The sequence below is a fragment of the Melozone crissalis genome, unplaced genomic scaffold (genome assembly GCF_028551555.1).
Source record: "Melozone crissalis strain CALT ecotype California unplaced genomic scaffold, PUWL_Pcris_2 ptg000014l_1, whole genome shotgun sequence".
Lineage (NCBI taxonomy): Eukaryota > Metazoa > Chordata > Aves > Passeriformes > Passerellidae > Melozone > Melozone crissalis.
In genome coordinates, this window is record NW_026535792.1 from 10156404 (window position 1) to 10175048 (window position 18645).

The 18645-nt window shown below is 41.4% G+C and overlaps 2 protein-coding genes across 4 annotated transcripts; both read right to left on the bottom strand.

Moving 5' to 3' along the window:
- Positions 1–86: 86 nt before the first annotated feature.
- Positions 87–10110, bottom strand: SQOR (sulfide quinone oxidoreductase). 3 transcript variants are annotated; one of them, XM_054272713.1, is made up of 10 exons: positions 10043–10110; positions 7323–7568; positions 6822–6992; positions 6292–6345; positions 4541–4735; positions 3455–3664; positions 2814–2997; positions 1921–1988; positions 908–1086; positions 87–705 (listed from the first exon to the last, which is right to left on the bottom strand). In XM_054272713.1, the coding sequence occupies exons 2-10, from the start codon at positions 7548–7550 to the stop codon at positions 648–650; spliced, it is 1347 nt and encodes a 448-aa protein (XP_054128688.1). In that variant the 5' UTR covers positions 7551–7568; positions 10043–10110; the 3' UTR covers positions 87–647. The 3 variants fall into 3 exon arrangements, with proteins under 3 accessions (XP_054128688.1, XP_054128687.1, XP_054128689.1); XM_054272712.1 differs by lacking the exon at positions 10043–10110 and adding an exon at positions 8842–8858; XM_054272714.1 differs by lacking the exons at positions 87–705; positions 908–1086; positions 10043–10110 and adding an exon at positions 8842–8858 and having other exon boundaries at positions 1275–1988.
- Positions 10111–10898: 788 nt separating this feature from the next.
- BLOC1S6 (biogenesis of lysosomal organelles complex 1 subunit 6) lies at positions 10899–15926 on the bottom strand. Its single transcript, XM_054272685.1, has 5 exons — positions 15793–15926; positions 14922–15066; positions 14265–14352; positions 13598–13684; positions 10899–12847 (listed from the first exon to the last, which is right to left on the bottom strand). Exons 1-5 carry the CDS (start codon positions 15848–15850, stop codon positions 12728–12730), a joined length of 498 nt encoding a protein of 165 aa, XP_054128660.1. The 5' UTR covers positions 15851–15926; the 3' UTR covers positions 10899–12727.
- Between the last annotated feature and the right edge of the window lie 2719 nt (positions 15927–18645).

Consider the following 18645-nt stretch of genomic DNA (forward strand, 5'->3'; position numbering starts at 1 on the left):
GTGCTTCAGTCTAGTATGCCTTCTCAGGTGACTCTTCATGATGTTCTTAATGTCACAGGTTAAAACATTATAGTGGAACTGATGTGAAGTGGTTCAGCTATCTTAGGAGAGTGTGTGTGTCTATATACACACACTGCTTTGACTTCTTTGCTTTCAAAACTCAGCATGCATTCCTCTAAGAATTAGGTAGCAGGTATGCTTAGAGATTAGGATTTATGTTCTTCAAAAATAAGAGAACTGGAGGCTTTCAGGCCATTTTACTAGCACTGAATAACTGTTAAATCCAGTGCATGCATTGATTTTGGATGCAGACAAATCAGTTTAGGTTCAGGAAGAAAATTTTGCATACAGAATAGCTTTGAAAGTATTTATTGTTGTAGCAATTCCTGTAGTAATCTGTAAGGTAAGGCAAGGTCAGATTCCTGTGCAAATACAGAAATAGTTCAAGGCCTCAGTTGACATAAAAGAGCATGAAAAGAGCACTAAAGAGGCTTTAATCTATAGTAGGAGGAAAAGTAAATTATTGACCAAAGCTTGATTTTAAAAAAAATGTCTGCCAGGTATTCAAAGAGGGAAGATATGTACTGATCCCATGTGAAACCAGTCCACTTCTTTGGAAAGTTTTGACCAATGCTGAGAAGCAGCAGTTACTTCAAGCTCAGATGCATCATCTTCCTGACAGGAGCTGGTCCTCCCCAGTATCCCCTGGAAACAGAAAGTTCTTTCACATACTATCAAAGTAGGGCCTGGGGAAAGGGTTTTTTTCTTATAAGATACTGTACTGTGAAGAGATGAGCATTAGAGTGTTGCTCTGATCACAACTGAGGATGTACTTAGCTTGTATTCCAGCAAGGAACTAAACCAGGACAGGTGTCTATACCTGATTGGGGTTTTTTTCAATACTTACTTAAGTAGTGCATTCCAATAGAGCAGAGGCATCATATCAGCTTTCATGTGGTACATGGTGGTTCTCTCCTTACTCTGGTCAATGGGAAAGGTCTCCAAAGGCTGACCATTGTAGTCAAACTCTGCCAGAATCACCTTGTTGTAGGCTGTCACTAGTGGGCAGGATGTGTATCCATCATACTGCAATGAAATATACCCACTGCTCATTATTCTGACCAAAGCCTAAAGGCCATGGTTAACATTCACATTTCAAAATAACTTTCTAGGAGGTTTCAGCATTTCCAGTGTAAATATCAGTGAAACTGGAAAGCTGCTAAGCCTGTTCTGGTTTATTACCCGTAATATTAAGCCACTCTTTCAAATTTAGATCTGCTTAACGTTGCTTAAATTAGACATAACCTAGAACAAAACAGGGCATAATGTCATTAATGGCTGGTCAGTGTAACCAGTGGAACTGGTGACCAGCAGATCTGGGTGAGAGCTGGTGTTTGCTTCAACAAGGCAATGGGAACTGCAGTGAGAACTTCCAGAGAAGTTCTCAGGATATTCAGGTTAGTGCCCCCAAGGAAGCCATGTGTAAAATAAAAGTAAAGGCTCAAGGACAAATTTGAACATAATTTAGGCTTAACAGCTGTCGTACAGAAGCTTCAGTTTACCTCCTTAGAAGATCATATCCTCACAGGAGAAACAAGTTTGCAAGAGTTTTTCTGGAGCAGGTATTACCTCAACAGTGTAAGTAAATCACTTGCACTGATGAAAACCCTGACTAATCAGCCTCTAACCTTCTCTCAACTCAGAAGTCAGGGCTTCAAGGAGGTAATACTTTCAATGGCAGTATGATGTACTGTGCAATTCCATTACTACTCTGACATGCAGCAAGTAACCATTTAGCACAACTAGGGAGGCAAAGCCTTCCCTGCCTTCTGGTTCACACACTCAGCTGTTTGCAAGACTTCCTGCATAAGGGAGAAAACATTCAAGAGAATTTCTCCCTAAGACAAGAACTGTAAGTACCTTTTTAACTGGCAACTTGTTCTTCATTACCAGAGAAATGGTTTTGTCAAGGACTCCGGACTGTGCAGCTAAATAAGAAAGAAATAGAAATGTACTATTTCAGCCAACAATTGTCATTACTAAAGCAAACAGTATTAGCCAGGCATTTTGTTGGACAATTCAGCTGCAATTGAAATTACATGTAAATTTACTGTCCCAGATAAAAAAAAAAAGGACTAATGCTTTGGCCTCACTGTTTCAAACATGTTAAAGCTTAATGAAACTTGAGCTGATATTTTTAGCCTATGCTCATTCTGCTATGATAAATTATACTTGCTCAGTCTTATCAAACACTGACATTCTGGCACACTGAAGTTGTGTTTCATTTTGAGTGCTGTAACTGTAGACCCATTTACTGAAGTTAAGTATCCCACCCTTTGATTACATCAAGAACATACTGTATAGCCTGGGGTTTTTTCTACTCTTATTTGGATTTTATCAGTTGTGAGACCATACACTTAAAGTGTTTTAATTGTGGAACCTGTGGCTACAAGGCCAGAACATGTGACTTTTTGATAGTGACTTATCAGTTAGGTGGCAAATGCATGAGGAGCTAAGATAAAGCAGAATGGGCCATTACTGAATGATGATGTAATACAAGAACACGTCATTCATTATGTGACATTCTATGAACACAAAAAGTAGAATTAGTTAATCTGTGAGGCATCTGAACAACAGAATTGTTGGGTTAGTGGCATCAACATGGTATGTAGGTAGCCAGTTGGCCCAGGAGCCTCTGGTCTTTTGGAAAGCTCAAAATTGAAGTCATGACCTCAGGAATAGCAAACTAAACAAAAAGCTTACTGACTCCGCTGTGGGCACTTATACACACAAACATACACATGCCACTTTACCTACAGCTGCAGCAGTTTTTGATGTTGGAAGGTTGGTGCAGTCTCCAATACCAAAGACATTAGGATATTTTTTATGTTGTAGAGTCTCCTTATCCACATCCACCCAGCCACTTGCATCAGAGACAGGACTGTCGATGAGTACAGCAGGTGGCCCCATTGGGGGTGTGACATGAAGCATTTCATACTGAACAGAAAGAAAAGACAATGGTTAGTTCATCAGAACAAACTACCTGTTGGTATAAGGCAATAAACAGAGCGTGGAGAGAGGGTTTCTTGGGTTTGTGTTTGTTTTGGTTTTTTAAACACAAGTATATAGAATGAAAATCTGCCCTCAAATTTCAAGTGCATCCTTTAATTAACATAAACCTTATCAAGCAACTCCATTTGGAAGCAATTTGCCTTCCTCCATACACACCTGAGACATTCCCATGGCATACAGGACTTCAGGCATTATTTATGAGACATTTTTTCTTCTCTCCACCTTGGTTTCAAAATTTTTAATATTCTGCTAAAGTTAGAGATAGTACTCTCAGGGGGAACAGCAATGCACAATGAGGCAGACTGTGTTCTAACAATGTAAAAGTTACTTTGCCATACACAAGGAAAAGAAATAGAACCAAATGAAGGGTCTGAAAGCTGACCTGAAAAATTTCAGTCTCTCCAGGTATGTCCAACTTTTCAAACACAGCTTCTTGCTTGTCTGCTCGAACTTCGATGAGGTTGCGCTTGTAGTTAACAACAATGTTCTTGTCCTTTATTATTTCAAGCAATGCATCAGCATATTTCTTAACACCAAAAATCACACCAAGTGAGGTGTTGAATATGATGTTTGCTTTGGAACGTTTTCCTGTCTGCAGGAGGAGATCCAATTAGCCTTTTCTATTAAGAAACTGTGACAAGAAGAGACAAAAGAACTGTGCTGCACTACTAAAGAGCTGATAGAACTATTCATGCAGTTCAATTATTAATGAATGTTTAATTAATATTTCACAGCATGTTAGAAGGTAGACTCTTTCAGCATGAGGTACTGAAGATACCTCACACAAACAACTCGTGAGAAGTGGCTGCAAAGCACTGAGGAACTGCTGTATGCAGGTTAAATTCTTGAAGCAGTTTAGTGTTAAAAAGCTTTCAAAAATCTTCACTTCTGTGCATAATTCAGGTACTCATCCAGCCAGGTAGCTCATGAAACTTAAACACATATGAAGCTGAAGTTGTCTTTTGCTTCCACTAAGCTTGCTTTAACAGCCTGGCTAAGACTCCTCCTGATGCTGAGACAATGCACCCCAAGGAACAAGCATAGCCATTTTTCAGACTAGTAGACAAATGGCAACAGGTATGAAGTACTTAAAGTAACAAGAATGATGTAATTCCAGCCAGCATTCTTTTGCTGCACCATTTATAGTAATAAATTAGGCTGAGAACAGTTGTATCTGCTGCTCACCAGATGCAGGGCAAGCCATTATTTCATTATGAAATTCTGAACTGAATTTCTGAATTCTACAAGTTTCTCTGGTATTAAATATTTGCTAAATATTTATGTACAATCCATTTACCTGCATTCCTTACATATTAAAAATGAAAAACCAACTCAGTCACTTCAATAATCCTGAGTCACAGCACTCTCATGTCTTTTATATTTGTTTTAAAGATAATATGAAACCCTTAGAACAAGCCTTCCTTCCAACTGTGAGGAAAAGCACTGGCAGAGAGGGTAAAAGACTTACTTTTCTCAGATATGCATCTGCTAAATACATAATCTTCTGAGGAGCCCCTGCACATTTCACTGGAGTATTTGGAAAAGTGAAGATAGCATTTCCTTCTTTAAAATCTTGTAAAGCTCTCCATGTTTTCTCTACTGTCTGGACTGAATAATTGGAACCTATTTTAGGGTGTTTAAAACCTTCAGGCAAGCCTTTGATCTAGAAAAAGAGAAATCAAGGTTTCAAGTACGGATGGCAGAAGTTTTGTCATCATTGACAAGTATTAAATACAGACTGAGAAATAACTACATAAGAAGTTTCTATCAATAGGAAAGTCCATACTTACTTGATACTTGGTATTTTTAAAAATAGGCCTAGCAATAAAACAGTTATTTCCTTTAGAATTTAGTATATGATTTTGTAGATGTACATTTAGTGAAATTGGTCTGCAACATCTGAGCCTAAGTCTTCAGTGCAGACCCAGTCCCAAGTTTTTGTTGACTGAAATTCAGAGTAAGAATATATAAAGTCACTGCCCCATCATCACAAGTAAAAATAGTGTTAAAAAAAAGCCTTATGAAAATGTATGGGATGAATAAAACTTTTCTGTAGTCAGTTGCAGATACCTGTATTTGCCTAGGATCATTTTGTTTTAACCAATCTCCATCCAGTAATTATTTCCCTAATACTCCTACTGTGACCTGAGCATGTGATTGTGAGAAAGGAAGTGGTACCCATTTCAACACAATGGATTGCAGAAATTCTGTGAAAATATGGAGTCATGTTACATGCACTGCCATGTGTTTGGGGCTTTCCAGTCTGCACCAGAATACACTGCTGGTGAAGAGAAACCATCCCCCTTTTTCAAGAGTCTACTTTTGTTTTAAAGTTACTATGAGTTTGCATTAGAGTGTGATTAACTGCGTTACATGGCTTCTACTAGTGAACACTGAATTTATTTTTATCAGCTCGTACTGAACCAACGGATATGAAGACTGAGAGGAGGGTCACTGAACATGCTGCAACTCCTCATTCCACTGACCTAATCACCAGAGCTTATTTGTGACTGTAGCTAACTGAGACCAGCTCTTGCTTGACATATATCTTGAAAGCTTTTCAAACAGATACTTAAATATATTGTCAGGTACTACATCATATTCAGGTCAGGGTAAAACCACAAGAGTCAAATTGCTCAGACATCTTGCCTTTGTGTTTTCCTCCTCCTACATATCACTGTGGTCATTCTTGCACCAACATTTTCCTCAGAGTGTCACTGTGTGCAGTGTACAGGAAACCTTTCAAAGGGAAGGGCCCCAGGGCCTATTTAAACACAAGCCTGGGACCTCAGCTGGCTCCTTCTGAAGTGCATCCTTTAAGAAAGGTGAGGGTAGCTCAAACTAATTCTGCAGGTCAGATTCTACTGACTGCTCTGTTTTCCTCATTCTGTGTACATCAGAGATGCCTCAGATTCCAGTCAGCACACCTTATTATCTCATTATTACAGCGGCCTTAAAGCTCTGGATTTAGCTTACTGCCCCATCTGCTGATATTGCTACAGAGACGCAACAAAGTTGTCACAAAAGGCTTTCCCAAGGGTAATTTGGATTATTACACAGGGATCTGTGGAAGGAGTAAAGACATTAGTCTGCCTTCTAGCTCTAATTCATAGTATTCAAATACCTTGCAGTATAAACAGTTCTGAAAAGCCATTTACTTTTATGAATGTACATGATGCTATTAATATTAGTAAATATATGATTCTGTAAAACAAATACCTTTTCATAATGCAGACTAATTCCAAGAGCAATTATCAGATACTTGTAAGATACCTGTTGTGTAAAGAATAAAAAGAATTTTAGACAAAGAAACCAAAGCATTACATCAAAGTAAATTTCAGTTACCTGACAGCAACAGAGTCACAAGGAAGGAGATACAGGGAGCATCAGTAGCATAAATTAGGCTCTAAAAATTCTAGTTAAAATGCTAACTGCATTATGAGTTACTCACACAGCCTCTGTTATACACAGATCCAGGTATCTGGAGCAAAAATATTCTCTCTCTTCAGTTCACCATAAACAGGGCAAAGGCTTATGATAATAGTATTTTAAGTTGATGTTATTCTAACCTAGTTATCTACCACAGTTTTTATTAGAAAAAGATTTTAGGATCAAGTATATAAGACTAATTGGAATTTGCCAGCCTCCTAGATGCTGGAGGCCTTGCTCAATAGGCAGTTCTAAGGGAATCTGCAGGAAAGGGACAGAACTCATGACATAAAATAAAAAAAAAAAAAATTCATTATTACCTTGATGTCATCCTCCAGACAGACATAGTTCTTATCTGGATTCAATGCTGTAACTTGAGATTTGATCCACTCAACACCTGAAGGAATTAGACTTTCCGTGGGACGTGCAGAAGCTGCCAGCTGCTTTGCACCACCACCAACCAGGGTCCACAGGGGCTGATAGTAATGAGTCTGAAACAAAAGTTCAAATGGACATTTCAAAACTGTTAAAAGGGACTTAAAGGCACATCACTCCAAATGGGAGCAATGTGCTCTAAACATTGTACAATTCTTAACAAAAGAAGCTGTATGAACAACCAAGATTTTTCCATTCCAAAGCTGCAGGGATGCACAAATCTCACAAAAAAGAAAGTGTAATATATAATCTTTTGAAAGATGGTTAGTTGGCTTACTTGCCAGAGTTAAAAACTTGTAGGGCTGGAGAGGGATGAGAATCAGACCCATCTGGTCACATGTAAAATGCTTATTCTTTACAGTGCTTCAGAGCAGAGGGACACTCACCTTACTTGGCTCAACAACAGCCACATTTTCTGCCCCCACTCTCCTCTTCATGCGAGCACTCATGGAGATGCCACCAGCGCCTCCGCCCAACACAAGAACTTCATAATAATCCCTGACAGCACACCTGGCTGCTGTGTGTAAGGAGCTCATCTGCTGCATTCCTGGTTTCAGCAGCCACAAACCAGAACGGAGACAGGAGCAGGAGAACACTGCTCCAACTGCTGACATCTTTCATTAAGTGGGAAGCTAGGAGATAAGGAAAGGCACCAGTAACAATTACAGGAGACAGAACTGATATCTATTTAAATGCCTGGGTTAGTTTTCAAGGCAAAAATTATAATAATAAATTCTTCAAGTCATCAGGCAAGAATTACAGCTTTTTCATTTATTTACTCATTTATGTTACTTACAGACTGGAATTTCAAAATTACACCTGAAACCTAAAATATTTTCAAGAAAATCTGCCAATGTCAGCTTCAAAACTTCTCCACTACACTAGATGTAGTTCAGCAACTCATTCTGCACCTTTATGTGCTATCTTGACATCCCTCATGTCTGCGTATCATGAATTCTTTATAATATATGCCCCGTTATTAATCCTTATAGTTACAATTTAGGACACAGAGGGAAAAAATCTCAGAGGCTTCCACTGTAAAACAAATGTTACTAATTTTGTTTTGCAGATGCAAAACATGATGCAAATATTTTCTTCTCATCCCCTACCCATTCAGAACAAAACACCCAAATCCACGGGAAGTTAGTTTAACTTAAGAAGGCTGTTTATCATCTGCGCAGACAGCAATTTAAAAATGTGCACTTCCATTTATAGATCTCTTTTACCTTTCACTCTAAGGCTATTTGCATGTTTTTAGAATAAGTGTGTTTAATAATGAAGAAAAGGCACTTTAAAGAAATCATAGTTAAGGCTGAGCAGGAGAGCTCAGTACCTCAGTATCTCAACTAGAGCCTAAACAAACACGTCACCCAAGCACGGCAGTTCCTGCAGAGTTCTTGCTCAGTACAACTGCAATTTCTGCCTCTCCAGGGCACCTACCGTATGCTAAGCTGCTCAGACTGCCCACTTTATCGGACCAGTTTATTGAAGGAAGTTGGAACAAATAAAGTTAGACAAGTCCTACTGACAAGAAGTACAGATCATTGCAACTATTCTTTAGCAGATAGCCCAGATCAGCAGTGACTCCACCCATGCACGTGTGCGAGCTCGGGGGCAGCTCCCGGCCGGCTCCAGACCTGCGAGCCCCTCAGCCGCGGTCACAGCGGCCGCTGCTGCTCCGCAGCCCCGCGGCGGAGGCACCCGGCCCGGCGGGGGAGCAGGGCGCTGACCCCGGGGCCGGGGCACGACCCGCTCCGCGCTGGGCGAGGCCGCTGCGGCCCGCAGGCTCCCCGCAGGCTGCCCACCGGCACGGCCCCCGCCGCCTCCCGGCTCGGCCCAAGCCGACAGCCGCGCTCTCTCACGGCAGCCCGGACCCCCCGGGCCCGCTCCCCGCTCCGCACTCACCGCTCCTTGCGCCGAGCAGGGCGGGCACGGACCGCGCCGTCGGCCGTGTGCGATCGGCGCCGGTGCCGGGAGCGGCGGGGCGGAGCTCGGGGCTCCGGGTGCTGCCCAGCGGCGGGCAAAGGCCGCGGTCCGGCCGGGAAGGGCAGGGCCGGGCCGGGTGGCGCAGCCGGTGGTGGTCGCGGAACCCCCGCGAGCGGCCGAGCCGGGCGTTCCGCTCGGGGCAGGTACCGGTGGCACCCGCAGCTCCAACCCCGTGCTTCCCGAAGTTTTGAAACTCCAGCCCTAACCTGGCCCCCTGCCAATCCCCGGTAACCCAGCCGTGCATTGGGCATTGGCCTCCGTCCCAGGCAGCAGCGCACTCCCACCCGGACATACACGGCACGGCACGGGACGGGTCACTCACATCGCCGTTACCGACAGCAGAATCACCGCTAATACAGTACCGGCCATGGGGGGAACACGGATACTGCAATAGCTCAACTTTCATGGAGGGAGCAATGATACTTCAATATCTCTTTCTCTTACCTGAGAGCGCCAGCCCTAAGCTATAATCTAGGAGCCCTTTTCCATAGACATAGAAAACCAGCAAAATTACTAAGCTTAGTAAAATAACACCAAAACACTTACTAGATCAGATCAATAATTAATAATAAATGAGCTCTGATGGAGTGCATCCCCCAGTGATAGGCAAAGGCTCTCTTTTCAAAGCTGCTAACACCCAGAGTTCCTGGGTTTCACTGGACAGAAAATGTACTGAAAGAAGACACAAATCAGTACTTTTTAAAGGGTGTCATAGAGATCAGACCTTTTGTTAATACAGAGACTTCTCTAAAGAGAAAAAAGCCCCAGAGTTTATAGTTCTACCCTTTAAAACACCCAAACTGACCATTTTATAATTTTTATGAGTTTCTCAACTTCCTGTTTCCAGCTGCCTTTGTATAATCATAGTGCAGCCTTTTTTCCACATTTTTTGTTCTAAGAGGTTGATCCTCATCTCTGTTCATGAGAAAATTGTTGGCCTGTTTTTTTAAACATGTATTTTTAAGACTGCCTTTAAACATTGCAGTATTTTCTTTAAGCTCCCATGCATATTTCCCCATAGACTGCTTACAGATATAGCCTGCAGTTTAAATTTTAAAAATTACTCAGATGAATTCCATAATTCAGAAACTCACAAAGCAAACATGATGAAACTCCTCACCTGCAGCACAGAGGCCTCCAGCAGCCGTAGGGAACAAGCACTGCCTCAACCTTTCCAAAGTCCAGGCAGGATGAGAGGGTGGGAGCTGCTGTGAGGGCTGGGCACACACTGCCTAACCCTAACCCTGGACTACCACATTTATCTACTCCATAAGGAACTTTTTAAAAAATCAAGCATGACTGAGTGTACACAGCAACAGAACTGCTCACTCAGGCTGTGCATGATGATGCAAGCACATATTTTTACACGTCAGTATTGTTAATTTCATCCAATGCAGCATTTACTTTTATGCATTAAGACTTACAAGAGTATTTGGTAGAACATCCTATAGATGTAGAACAAACTATAGAACAAACTATAATGAATTATAGTTTTCACTGAAGTAATTTAGGAACACATTAATGGAAGTTATGTAAATGGAACAAACTTCATCCTATACATTTTTATTAATTTTCCCCCTTTATTACAGAAAGGTCATTTAATAAAATTAGGTCCTTATTCATAGAAAACCCAGATCTTACCATGCTTTTATGGGAAAATTAATCTATCTCATTTTTATGTACGTGCATGTGATTCCTCAAGTAAGCACTGTCAGCTTTTACTCCTTTGACTGGAAATTATCCAAATGCTGAAATGTACCAAATTTCAAAAGTATCAATTTCTATGAATTTCTTAGAATTCTCTAGTTTTAATTAAATTAACGATTTTTTTGAAACAAAAGAAAACTGAAAAAACTAAAAAACCCCACAGTTCTTCGGAAAAAACCACACAGTTCTTGACAGAGAGAGAGAGAATATGACTTGATACAGTAAAGTGGATTCTACGAGGGCATACAAATCAAGAAATATCAAAGGAATTCAATCCTGATTTGGATACTGAGGCATCCACTTTCATGTTATAGTTTAATGAGAACAATTTTAATTCCCAGAATTTGCTTGTGAAATTACATTACAAAATAAAATACTTAGACAACATTTAGTTATGTACATTCTGCTCCAAAAACTGGACTGTGGAAATTCTTTACATTTCTCTTAGAAATACATACAAACCACAGCAGAGGCCAACAATCCACTGGCAATTAACAGCCATGAGTCAACTTCAGGGAAAAATACCTGGGGAAAGTTTTAATCTAATACTGCTTCACTAATAGCATTTCAGTTTGTTCTCTTTGTCCCAAAACATTAACCCAGTTTACCTTGCATGATGCCTGGGTACTTGTTAGAGTATGTCTTTCACAGAAGAAGATAACAAACATTAAGAACAGGAAATTAGGAGTTCAGAAAATGATAGTACAGAAAGTCCAGGCAGGTGCACACTGTGTGAGTCATCTAAAACAGAAGGAAAATAAAATTGACTGTGCCCCTGTAAGACATTGCTATACATATTTTAAGGAAAACTTTACATAGCTTACCCTTTATCTCACTTCAAAACACATAATTTACATTATTACTTAAGAAGAAACATAGATATACTTGAAAAGAAACACAGTTATAAAATAACTAGTTTGTTAGCCTGTAGGAACAAATAATTTAAAGCTCTTTCACTAGTCTAGACAATTTGTACATTCATTTGAATGGGAGTCCACACCAAGTGCTGCAAGATAGGAATTACATTCAGAGAAATGGGTATCAACCTCCATTCCAAATTTCTCATCAATAGACACTAATATGATCATCATTCTGGGTGAGGACTCTTAAAAAAATCTCTTAGATAGCCCTGAAGTGCAAATGATTCATTTGTTAAGGAAAAAACACTAAATGCAGTAGTTTTCCCACAAGTGGCTGAATTTCACATGAAGTGGAAAAGTTTAGTTTTGTTTATGTTTTATTTTGTCACACAAGATAAAGAAATTAAAACTTCTAATCCCACAAAAATATGCTTAGACCACACAAGTCTTCCTAATAAACCATTAGAGAAGCAAAAGTTTCCTGGTTTGACTTAAATGTTTGTGAAAGCACAAATTCAGAAATCTTTGCATAGTGCACACATCAATTATGACAATCTTTAGTGTTCTGCTTCTCCCCTCCCAATCATTTCAGCTGGGAACTTAGGAACTTATTCAGAAGTTACCTTAAAGATGTTCTAAAGTTACTTGACGACAAAAAAAAAAAAGAAAAAAAAGATTTATGCAATGAAGTGAACTTTTAAGAAAATACACTGCTATTTTCCTCAGTTCTTTAGAGATGAATCAAACTGAGGCTGCACAAGAAATCAGTATTTATGATCAAAGACAGATCCCAACTGCATGAAACAAAGCAGTTTCAGTGAAAATGCAGCTGCTGAAGTCTGGTGTGACAACTGAACTTTAAAAAGTTCTCTGCATTTTGTCTGAAAAAAATGTGCCAGCCATCAAATCTCTCAGAATTCTAAACACCAAAAGAACAGACGACAACAAAAATGGATAGATACTTAAAACTGTGATGCCTAGTTCTCCTATATACATATATATAAAAATTAACTTACGTTATAATATCAAACTGCATAGCATTACAAAAGAAGGCAACTTGAATGGCTGAAATTAAAAAACGTGAATGTTACCAACTCTATTATTACCATTCTGGAATTTATAATACCAGAGAGTAGACTGTTGCTAGCAACAGCTGTAGCCCCATTTAAGCAAAGTCTGCCTTAATTCCAGTGAATGTAGAAATCATTAATTCAGACAAGTTGTTGCATGCTCTGTTTTCAGGTCCTCTTTGCAGGTTTTGCTGTTAACTGTTTCTCTCTTTCAAGTTCCTTTTCACGTTGCTGCTCCCGTTCCAACTCTTCCTTCTGCCTCTTTTGTTGCAGCTTAAGTGCCCTTTTCTAAACAGAAAAGACAAGAAAATAACTGTAAGTTTTACAGATATATTTAATTTGAAGCAACAAACAAAATCCCTCCCATTGTGCCTCGCTCCAACACACCCTCCTTATGATTGAATGTAGCATAAACTGTTCCTTTTTGCTTCATCCCTCCCACTTTCAGCTTACTGTTCAGAAATGGGAAGTTTGTGATCCACACTGGGAAAACACAAACTGGAGCCCTTCAGTCTCACTAAAAGTCACCCTTTGGGTATACCTGAAAAAGTTCTTACCATGCAATTTACTGCCTCCAAGAAAAAATTCTCTTGTTGAACACACGGACTAATCTTGCCAGAATGTAACCAGGCTGTCTATAGAGCATGAAACCAGTGAACTTATGCCACTGTTCATAGTACATTAAACAAAAGGAGAAATTCTTACATTGGTGACAATCTAGTTTCCATTGAAATGAAACTGAAACAACAAAGAGAACTGCTTGGAATGGAGTGGACTACAGCAACAGAACAAGGCATGATTCTTACACCACCTAAACATGAAGATTACACTGAAAGAGTAGTTCAGATGTGTAAGATGCTTGAGCATCATTAGGAGCAAGTGAAAGGTCAAAAACATACATGGCTTGGAGCTACTGAAAACATAATTTTAAGATAAAATTATATTTTAATCAGAATTTTCAGCATGCATCCAAAATAAAAGTTAAGTATCTGTAAGTAAGTATCTGTATTGGAAAGTGAAGATATTTATCCCACTTACTTTTAACTTTGATGTCTTCTCATGCAGCATCATCATTTCATTTCTAATATTCACTAACTTGTTGTGATAGTGTTTAGCTTCCGAAAACTTAAAAACCATAATAACTGTTAAAGCATTGACTGTCAAGTTAGAACAGTTGTTTTCTAAAGCTACACAGTAAAATAGCAATCAAAAACAGTGATTACCAGAACAGTTTTATAATGGAACAAACATGTTCAAGTTTATATATAAAATTTACATATCACATATATTAATATAGAAAACTACTACATCTCAACACTTGCACACAGTAATCTACTGAGTTAAGATTCATGAAAAAGAACAAAAATATTACAATTTCATGCACCATTCCTGCTAGTCTGGGGAGGTGCACAGAGCCCATGGTGGAATCTCAATCCTACTGAAAAAATGTGTACATTTGCTTTGGCTGCTTCCTATGAACAGCCAGTGCCACCAATGCTGCCTGCCTGAGCCTGGATCTTCCCACTGCCCTTCCTATTTAAGGGAAACATGCTGCTTTCCACTCTCTCCAGTTTGTCCCTAATATCTGAGCTGGTTTTCTTTCTGTAGGTCATTAAGAGAAAGGAAAAGACACAAGTTGCTAGGAATGCTTCAGCAAGAAAATCTATGCTAATCTAGAATTTAAAGGGCATTACCTGATACTTACCAAAGCATTGATATCAACGATGGAGTTACACTCTTTGAATTTTGAAATTTCTTGTTCTAATGTTTCTAGCAGTACCACTTGGTTCTGTCTAAAACAAAAAAAAAAAAAGATGCATAAACCCAAAGTACAGCACCACATTTGCTTTTCAACCAGCCCTTTAAATAGACTTTTAATCAAAACAGTATCAATACACACTTCCCAAGAGCACATCAGTGTACAAAGAACTCTTATCTGTTTAGCTCCCTACTTGTATTTTTCAAGTGTTTTGCAATATGGTTTAGAGACTGAATAATAAATAATATATCTCACTACAAGCTTCCCTGAATACAAACTGCATGTCTCCAACCAAAATCAATCCAGCTTATAGCACACTTTTCCACTACAGAAGTGAATAATCATTTAAGAAATCTAGGTCTTCTGTTCTGCCTGGCTTAGGGGATTTTACTCTTCTAGTGTTACACTTCTTCAGCCATAGTGCTCACAGGCTGCACTGCAGCTTACACACCCCCTGCTACTCCCACAGATCTGCATTATTCAGGCTGCTCTAGTCAGGATACAGAAATGCTGATAAACTAACCTCCAGTTAAAGGGAGCTGGCACATTATATTGAAAAGAGCAGCAAACCAAGTATGAAGCTGGTTCCAAAAATCTGCTTACGTAAGTTCCTGCAGTGCTGATTTTGATCGCTGAAGATCAGGCAGATAGTGGGAAATCAATCCTTCAGTCAGCTGCTCCACAGCTTTCTCATCGATTAAAGGCAGATCTTCTACAACTCCTTCATCTGGAGACGCATCACCAGGACCTACACCAAAGAACAGCAAGGCTGAATGTAATGTGACAGGTCAGCACACACTTCAAGTTTCACCTAGAGCAACTATATTTTACTTTTCAAAAAATGAAATGCATTAAATCACATTAAAATTCTCTGCACTTTTTCAACTAAACTGGACTTTCGTCTTCCTCCTCTTCTTTATTCCTTCCTCATTCTCAGTCCTGTATCAGCGGCTTCCTGGTAAACCCTTTTATGTGAACAGCAGCAGAATAGAAAGAGGGAAATATAACTGTTACATATATATCTTAAAAAAAAAATTGAGTATTCCAGTCTACTGAAGAAAAAAAAATGGGCAACATCAGTGTTCTAACTATGTATCAAGAGTACCTAAACATTAACAGCCCCCAACCTTTGCTTTCAAAATCTGAAAGCCAGGCTATGAAAGGTCTTCACCTGTCACTCCAAACACGAAGAGTCCATGCCCAACTCCAAGAACTGAACTTCACAGCCTGGAAGTTTTGTAGGGGCACGCTATGATTATTTTTTGTCTTCTGGTGGCAGATAAAACCCTTCACAGGCCCCCGCACAGGGGAGATCGCTGCGGGAGGCAGCCCCTGCCCTGGGAGCGAGCCCGCCCGCAACCCCGGCTGTGGGGGAGCCTCTCGGTGGGCGCCCCGCTCTGACTGGGCCCGGCGCGGCTCCCGCCTCTCCCCGGCTCTCCCCGCGTCCCGCCCGGCCCGGGCTCCCCTCACGTACCCAGCGAGCGCACGGGGTCACCCGCGGCCGCCGCCTCCTTCCCCTCCGCGCCACTCATCGCCGCCGCTCCCGGCGCCCTCTGGCAGGGCAAAGCAGGGCACGGCAGGGCAGGGCCGCCCGAGCCCGCGGCAGGCGGGTCCGGCTGCCCTCACCGAGCGGGCCGGCCCGGCGCCCCCCGGCCCGCGCCCCGCCGCCGCCGCACCATAGAGCCGCCGCCGCCGCCGCGCTCCGGGCCTGGGCCGCGCCGGGCACGGAAGTGACGCGGAGTGACGATGGCGCCGGGCAGCGGGGCCGCGCCCGCCCGCTGGGGCCGTGTCAGTGGCGGTGCCGGGCGCTCCTTGCCGCCGCTCCCTGGGGTGCCTGACTCGCCCGGAGCGGTCGGGAGCCGCCTGGCCCCGGGAGCAGCCGCTGGGGTCGGGGCCGAGCCTCGCCTTGCGCAGGTTCCGGCCCCGCGGAGACCCCGCCGTGGTGCCGGGCCCTGAGCGAGCGGGGCGCGATGGCCCCGTCCCGGCCTGCCCGGGACAGCGGCTGCCCGGCGGGAGCAGCGCAGCGCGGCCCAGGGAGCTGCTGCCGCACAGGAAACACCTACACTCACCGCCGGTGCCCTTTCCTAGGGACATCCTTGCTCTTGTGTTTTATAGATTTGGATTCGCCAGAAACCGTGAAAAGACTTTATAGTACTTGTAGCTTTTGTGTGTCTGTCTCTGCATCCCCCCAACAGTGTGCAAAAGCAGAATCACTTCACGCAGAATCTTAGGATGTTCTGAGTTGGAAGGGGCCCAGAGGGATCATTGGTTTAGCTCTTAAGTGAGTGGCCCATACGGGGATCAAACTGCCACCTTGGTGTTATCAGCACCCTGCCGTGACCAGCTTGCAAGTATATATATATATTCTTTAATGAAAATCAGTTTTGTATGGTAGGATTTATGGTTTTTTCCTCTTTTACCTATAAAGGTCTTTTCAGGAAATGCAGGTGCAACTATAGAAAAACTGAAGGACTACTCAGAAAAAAAAAATTAATGCTGTATTTTAATATATACCCAAACCTTAAAGATTAAATTCAATTCAGGCAGTCCCCCTAATGCTTTTCAGAAACAGATTGAGGCAAAAAAGGGCCTTTTGAGGTGATCTGGCAACCTTAAAACTAACATTTCTAACAGCAAGATTGTTGCAAATTAATTTGCATTTTTCTTCTTATGCATATTCTAATTAACTTTTGCTCACAATTATGTCACTATTCCATCATCAGATTACAGACCCATTTTTCTGCTTTTTAAAAGGAGCAACAAGAGGAAGTTGTTAATTAACTCAAAGAGACTCAAATACTTAATTCCAACTGGTCAGCCATTTTACTTAAAAGTTTCTTTTGGTAGGGGGGAAAACCCACAACTTTTGTTGAAAGTTTCACTGGGAAAGACTTTGCAGTTTCCAGATGGAATTTCTAGTAAGAACAAGTGAGATAATGACTCTGAAATAGTCTCACTTGAGATGTGGGAGTTTCAGATTTGTGCTCCTGCTTTGCCTGTTCCAGGCCTTCCCACGTCTTGCAGAAATAGACTAAGGATTGGAATAGAAAACTGCTATCTGGTTTTCTAGACAAATTAAAATTTAACTGTTTGTTAACCCAAATGTTCCAAAAAAGAGAATGATAGAAAACTTTTCTTGTTCCTTTTCTTCTGCAAAATGTCCTCTGTTTCACAGTAACTATTTCCCAAGTGCCTATGTTTGTAATACTTTTAACAGCACATAATTGTGTTTCATTTTATGCTGTAGCAACTGTATTCAGAAACCATTAATGAACACTGTCACATAGGCATTTTGGATTTTATTGTTTGCAACTGATTTAAGCAGTTACATCTATTGTAACCATGCCCCACCCTAGAAGTGTGAGTGAAAATGGAGTTAAGTTAGCTTGAACTGTATAGCAAATGGGATGTTTTAAACCATCAGCATTGGAGGTGCCACATGACTTCAGGGATGACAACATGAAAAGGAAATACTTCACATTAATAGGTAACCTCTCAGAGACTCTCTGTCCTCATTAAGTAAATGAGACTATAGAAAGAGTGGAGCCTTGGCTGTTACAATGAAGAAATTGAGTGTAGCTGGTACAAACAGTTCTGTTCAGAGAACAGAGGCTCATCTTTCCAATGCATGAGCTGGTTCTTGACTTGATAACACATCTGGTCTTAGTTATTCAGTAAAAGGTGAGCTGGCAAACCTTGGTGTCCTGGTTTACTGTGTCAACCCCCCAGCTAAATATCCTTCCTCAGTGCTGGAAGTTTCTGTTCCTGTAGGTGTGGCAAAGCTCCAGTGTAAAGCCCAACACTTTAAGACAGTTTTAAATGCAGTTCTTTTGGTGCCTCCTGGCTGCTCATGCCTGTGTGTCCTTCACTCACTTTGTGCTGGTACAAGTGGTGAAACTCTTGAAACACAGAGTGAGTTAAATCACGCAGAGAGAACAGAAACATCCAAAATGGGTGAACTGGAACACAGCTGGGAGCACTTTCCTGGGCAGCAAGGCTGGCTTAACTGGTTCCCGTCCTTGGCTGCTCATTCTGACTCCCACACTGTTCGCTGCCCCCTCGTCATATGGATGTCTGTGCAAGCTGAGATCATGCAAGCAGTCTCAGTTACACATACAAATATATCCAAAACCCTCCCAATATGCATTGTTTAATTCTGACCCATTTCAGGGACTCAGTGCATTGTCTGGCCCCTGAACAATTGTGCTGGTAACAATGCTGGGGGAATCATGAGGTGGTTCAAAGGGCAGGAGATGGCACCACTTTAGCCCCTTGAAGAAAAATAACCTGAGATTCATGCTCAGGAAGACAGCCACATTGTAAAGTG

What these genes read in the sequence shown, in the direction of transcription:
- SQOR (XM_054272713.1), bottom strand. Translation starts at nt 7,550, where the DNA reads ATGTCAGCAGTTGGAGCAGTGTTCTCCTGCTCCTGTCTCCGTTCTGGT. An exon ending in ACAAGTTGCCAGTTAAAAAG is followed by an intron (nt 1,087 to 1,920) that starts GTACTTACAGTT and finishes ATTTCATTGCAG; the next exon opens with TATGATGGATACACATCCTG. An exon ending in TATTGGAATGCACTACTTAA is followed by an intron (nt 706 to 907) that starts GTAAGTATTGAA and finishes TTCTGTTTCCAG; the next exon opens with GGGATACTGGGGAGGACCAG.
- BLOC1S6 (XM_054272685.1), bottom strand. Translation starts at nt 15,850, where the DNA reads ATGAGTGGCGCGGAGGGGAAGGAGGCGGCGGCCGCGGGTGACCCCGTG. An exon ending in TCAGCACTGCAGGAACTTAC is followed by an intron (nt 14,353 to 14,921) that starts GTAAGCAGATTT and finishes TTTTTGTTTTAG; the next exon opens with ACAGAACCAAGTGGTACTGC. An exon ending in AGAAGACATCAAAGTTAAAA is followed by an intron (nt 12,848 to 13,597) that starts GTAAGTGGGATA and finishes TTTTCTGTTTAG; the next exon opens with AAAAGGGCACTTAAGCTGCA.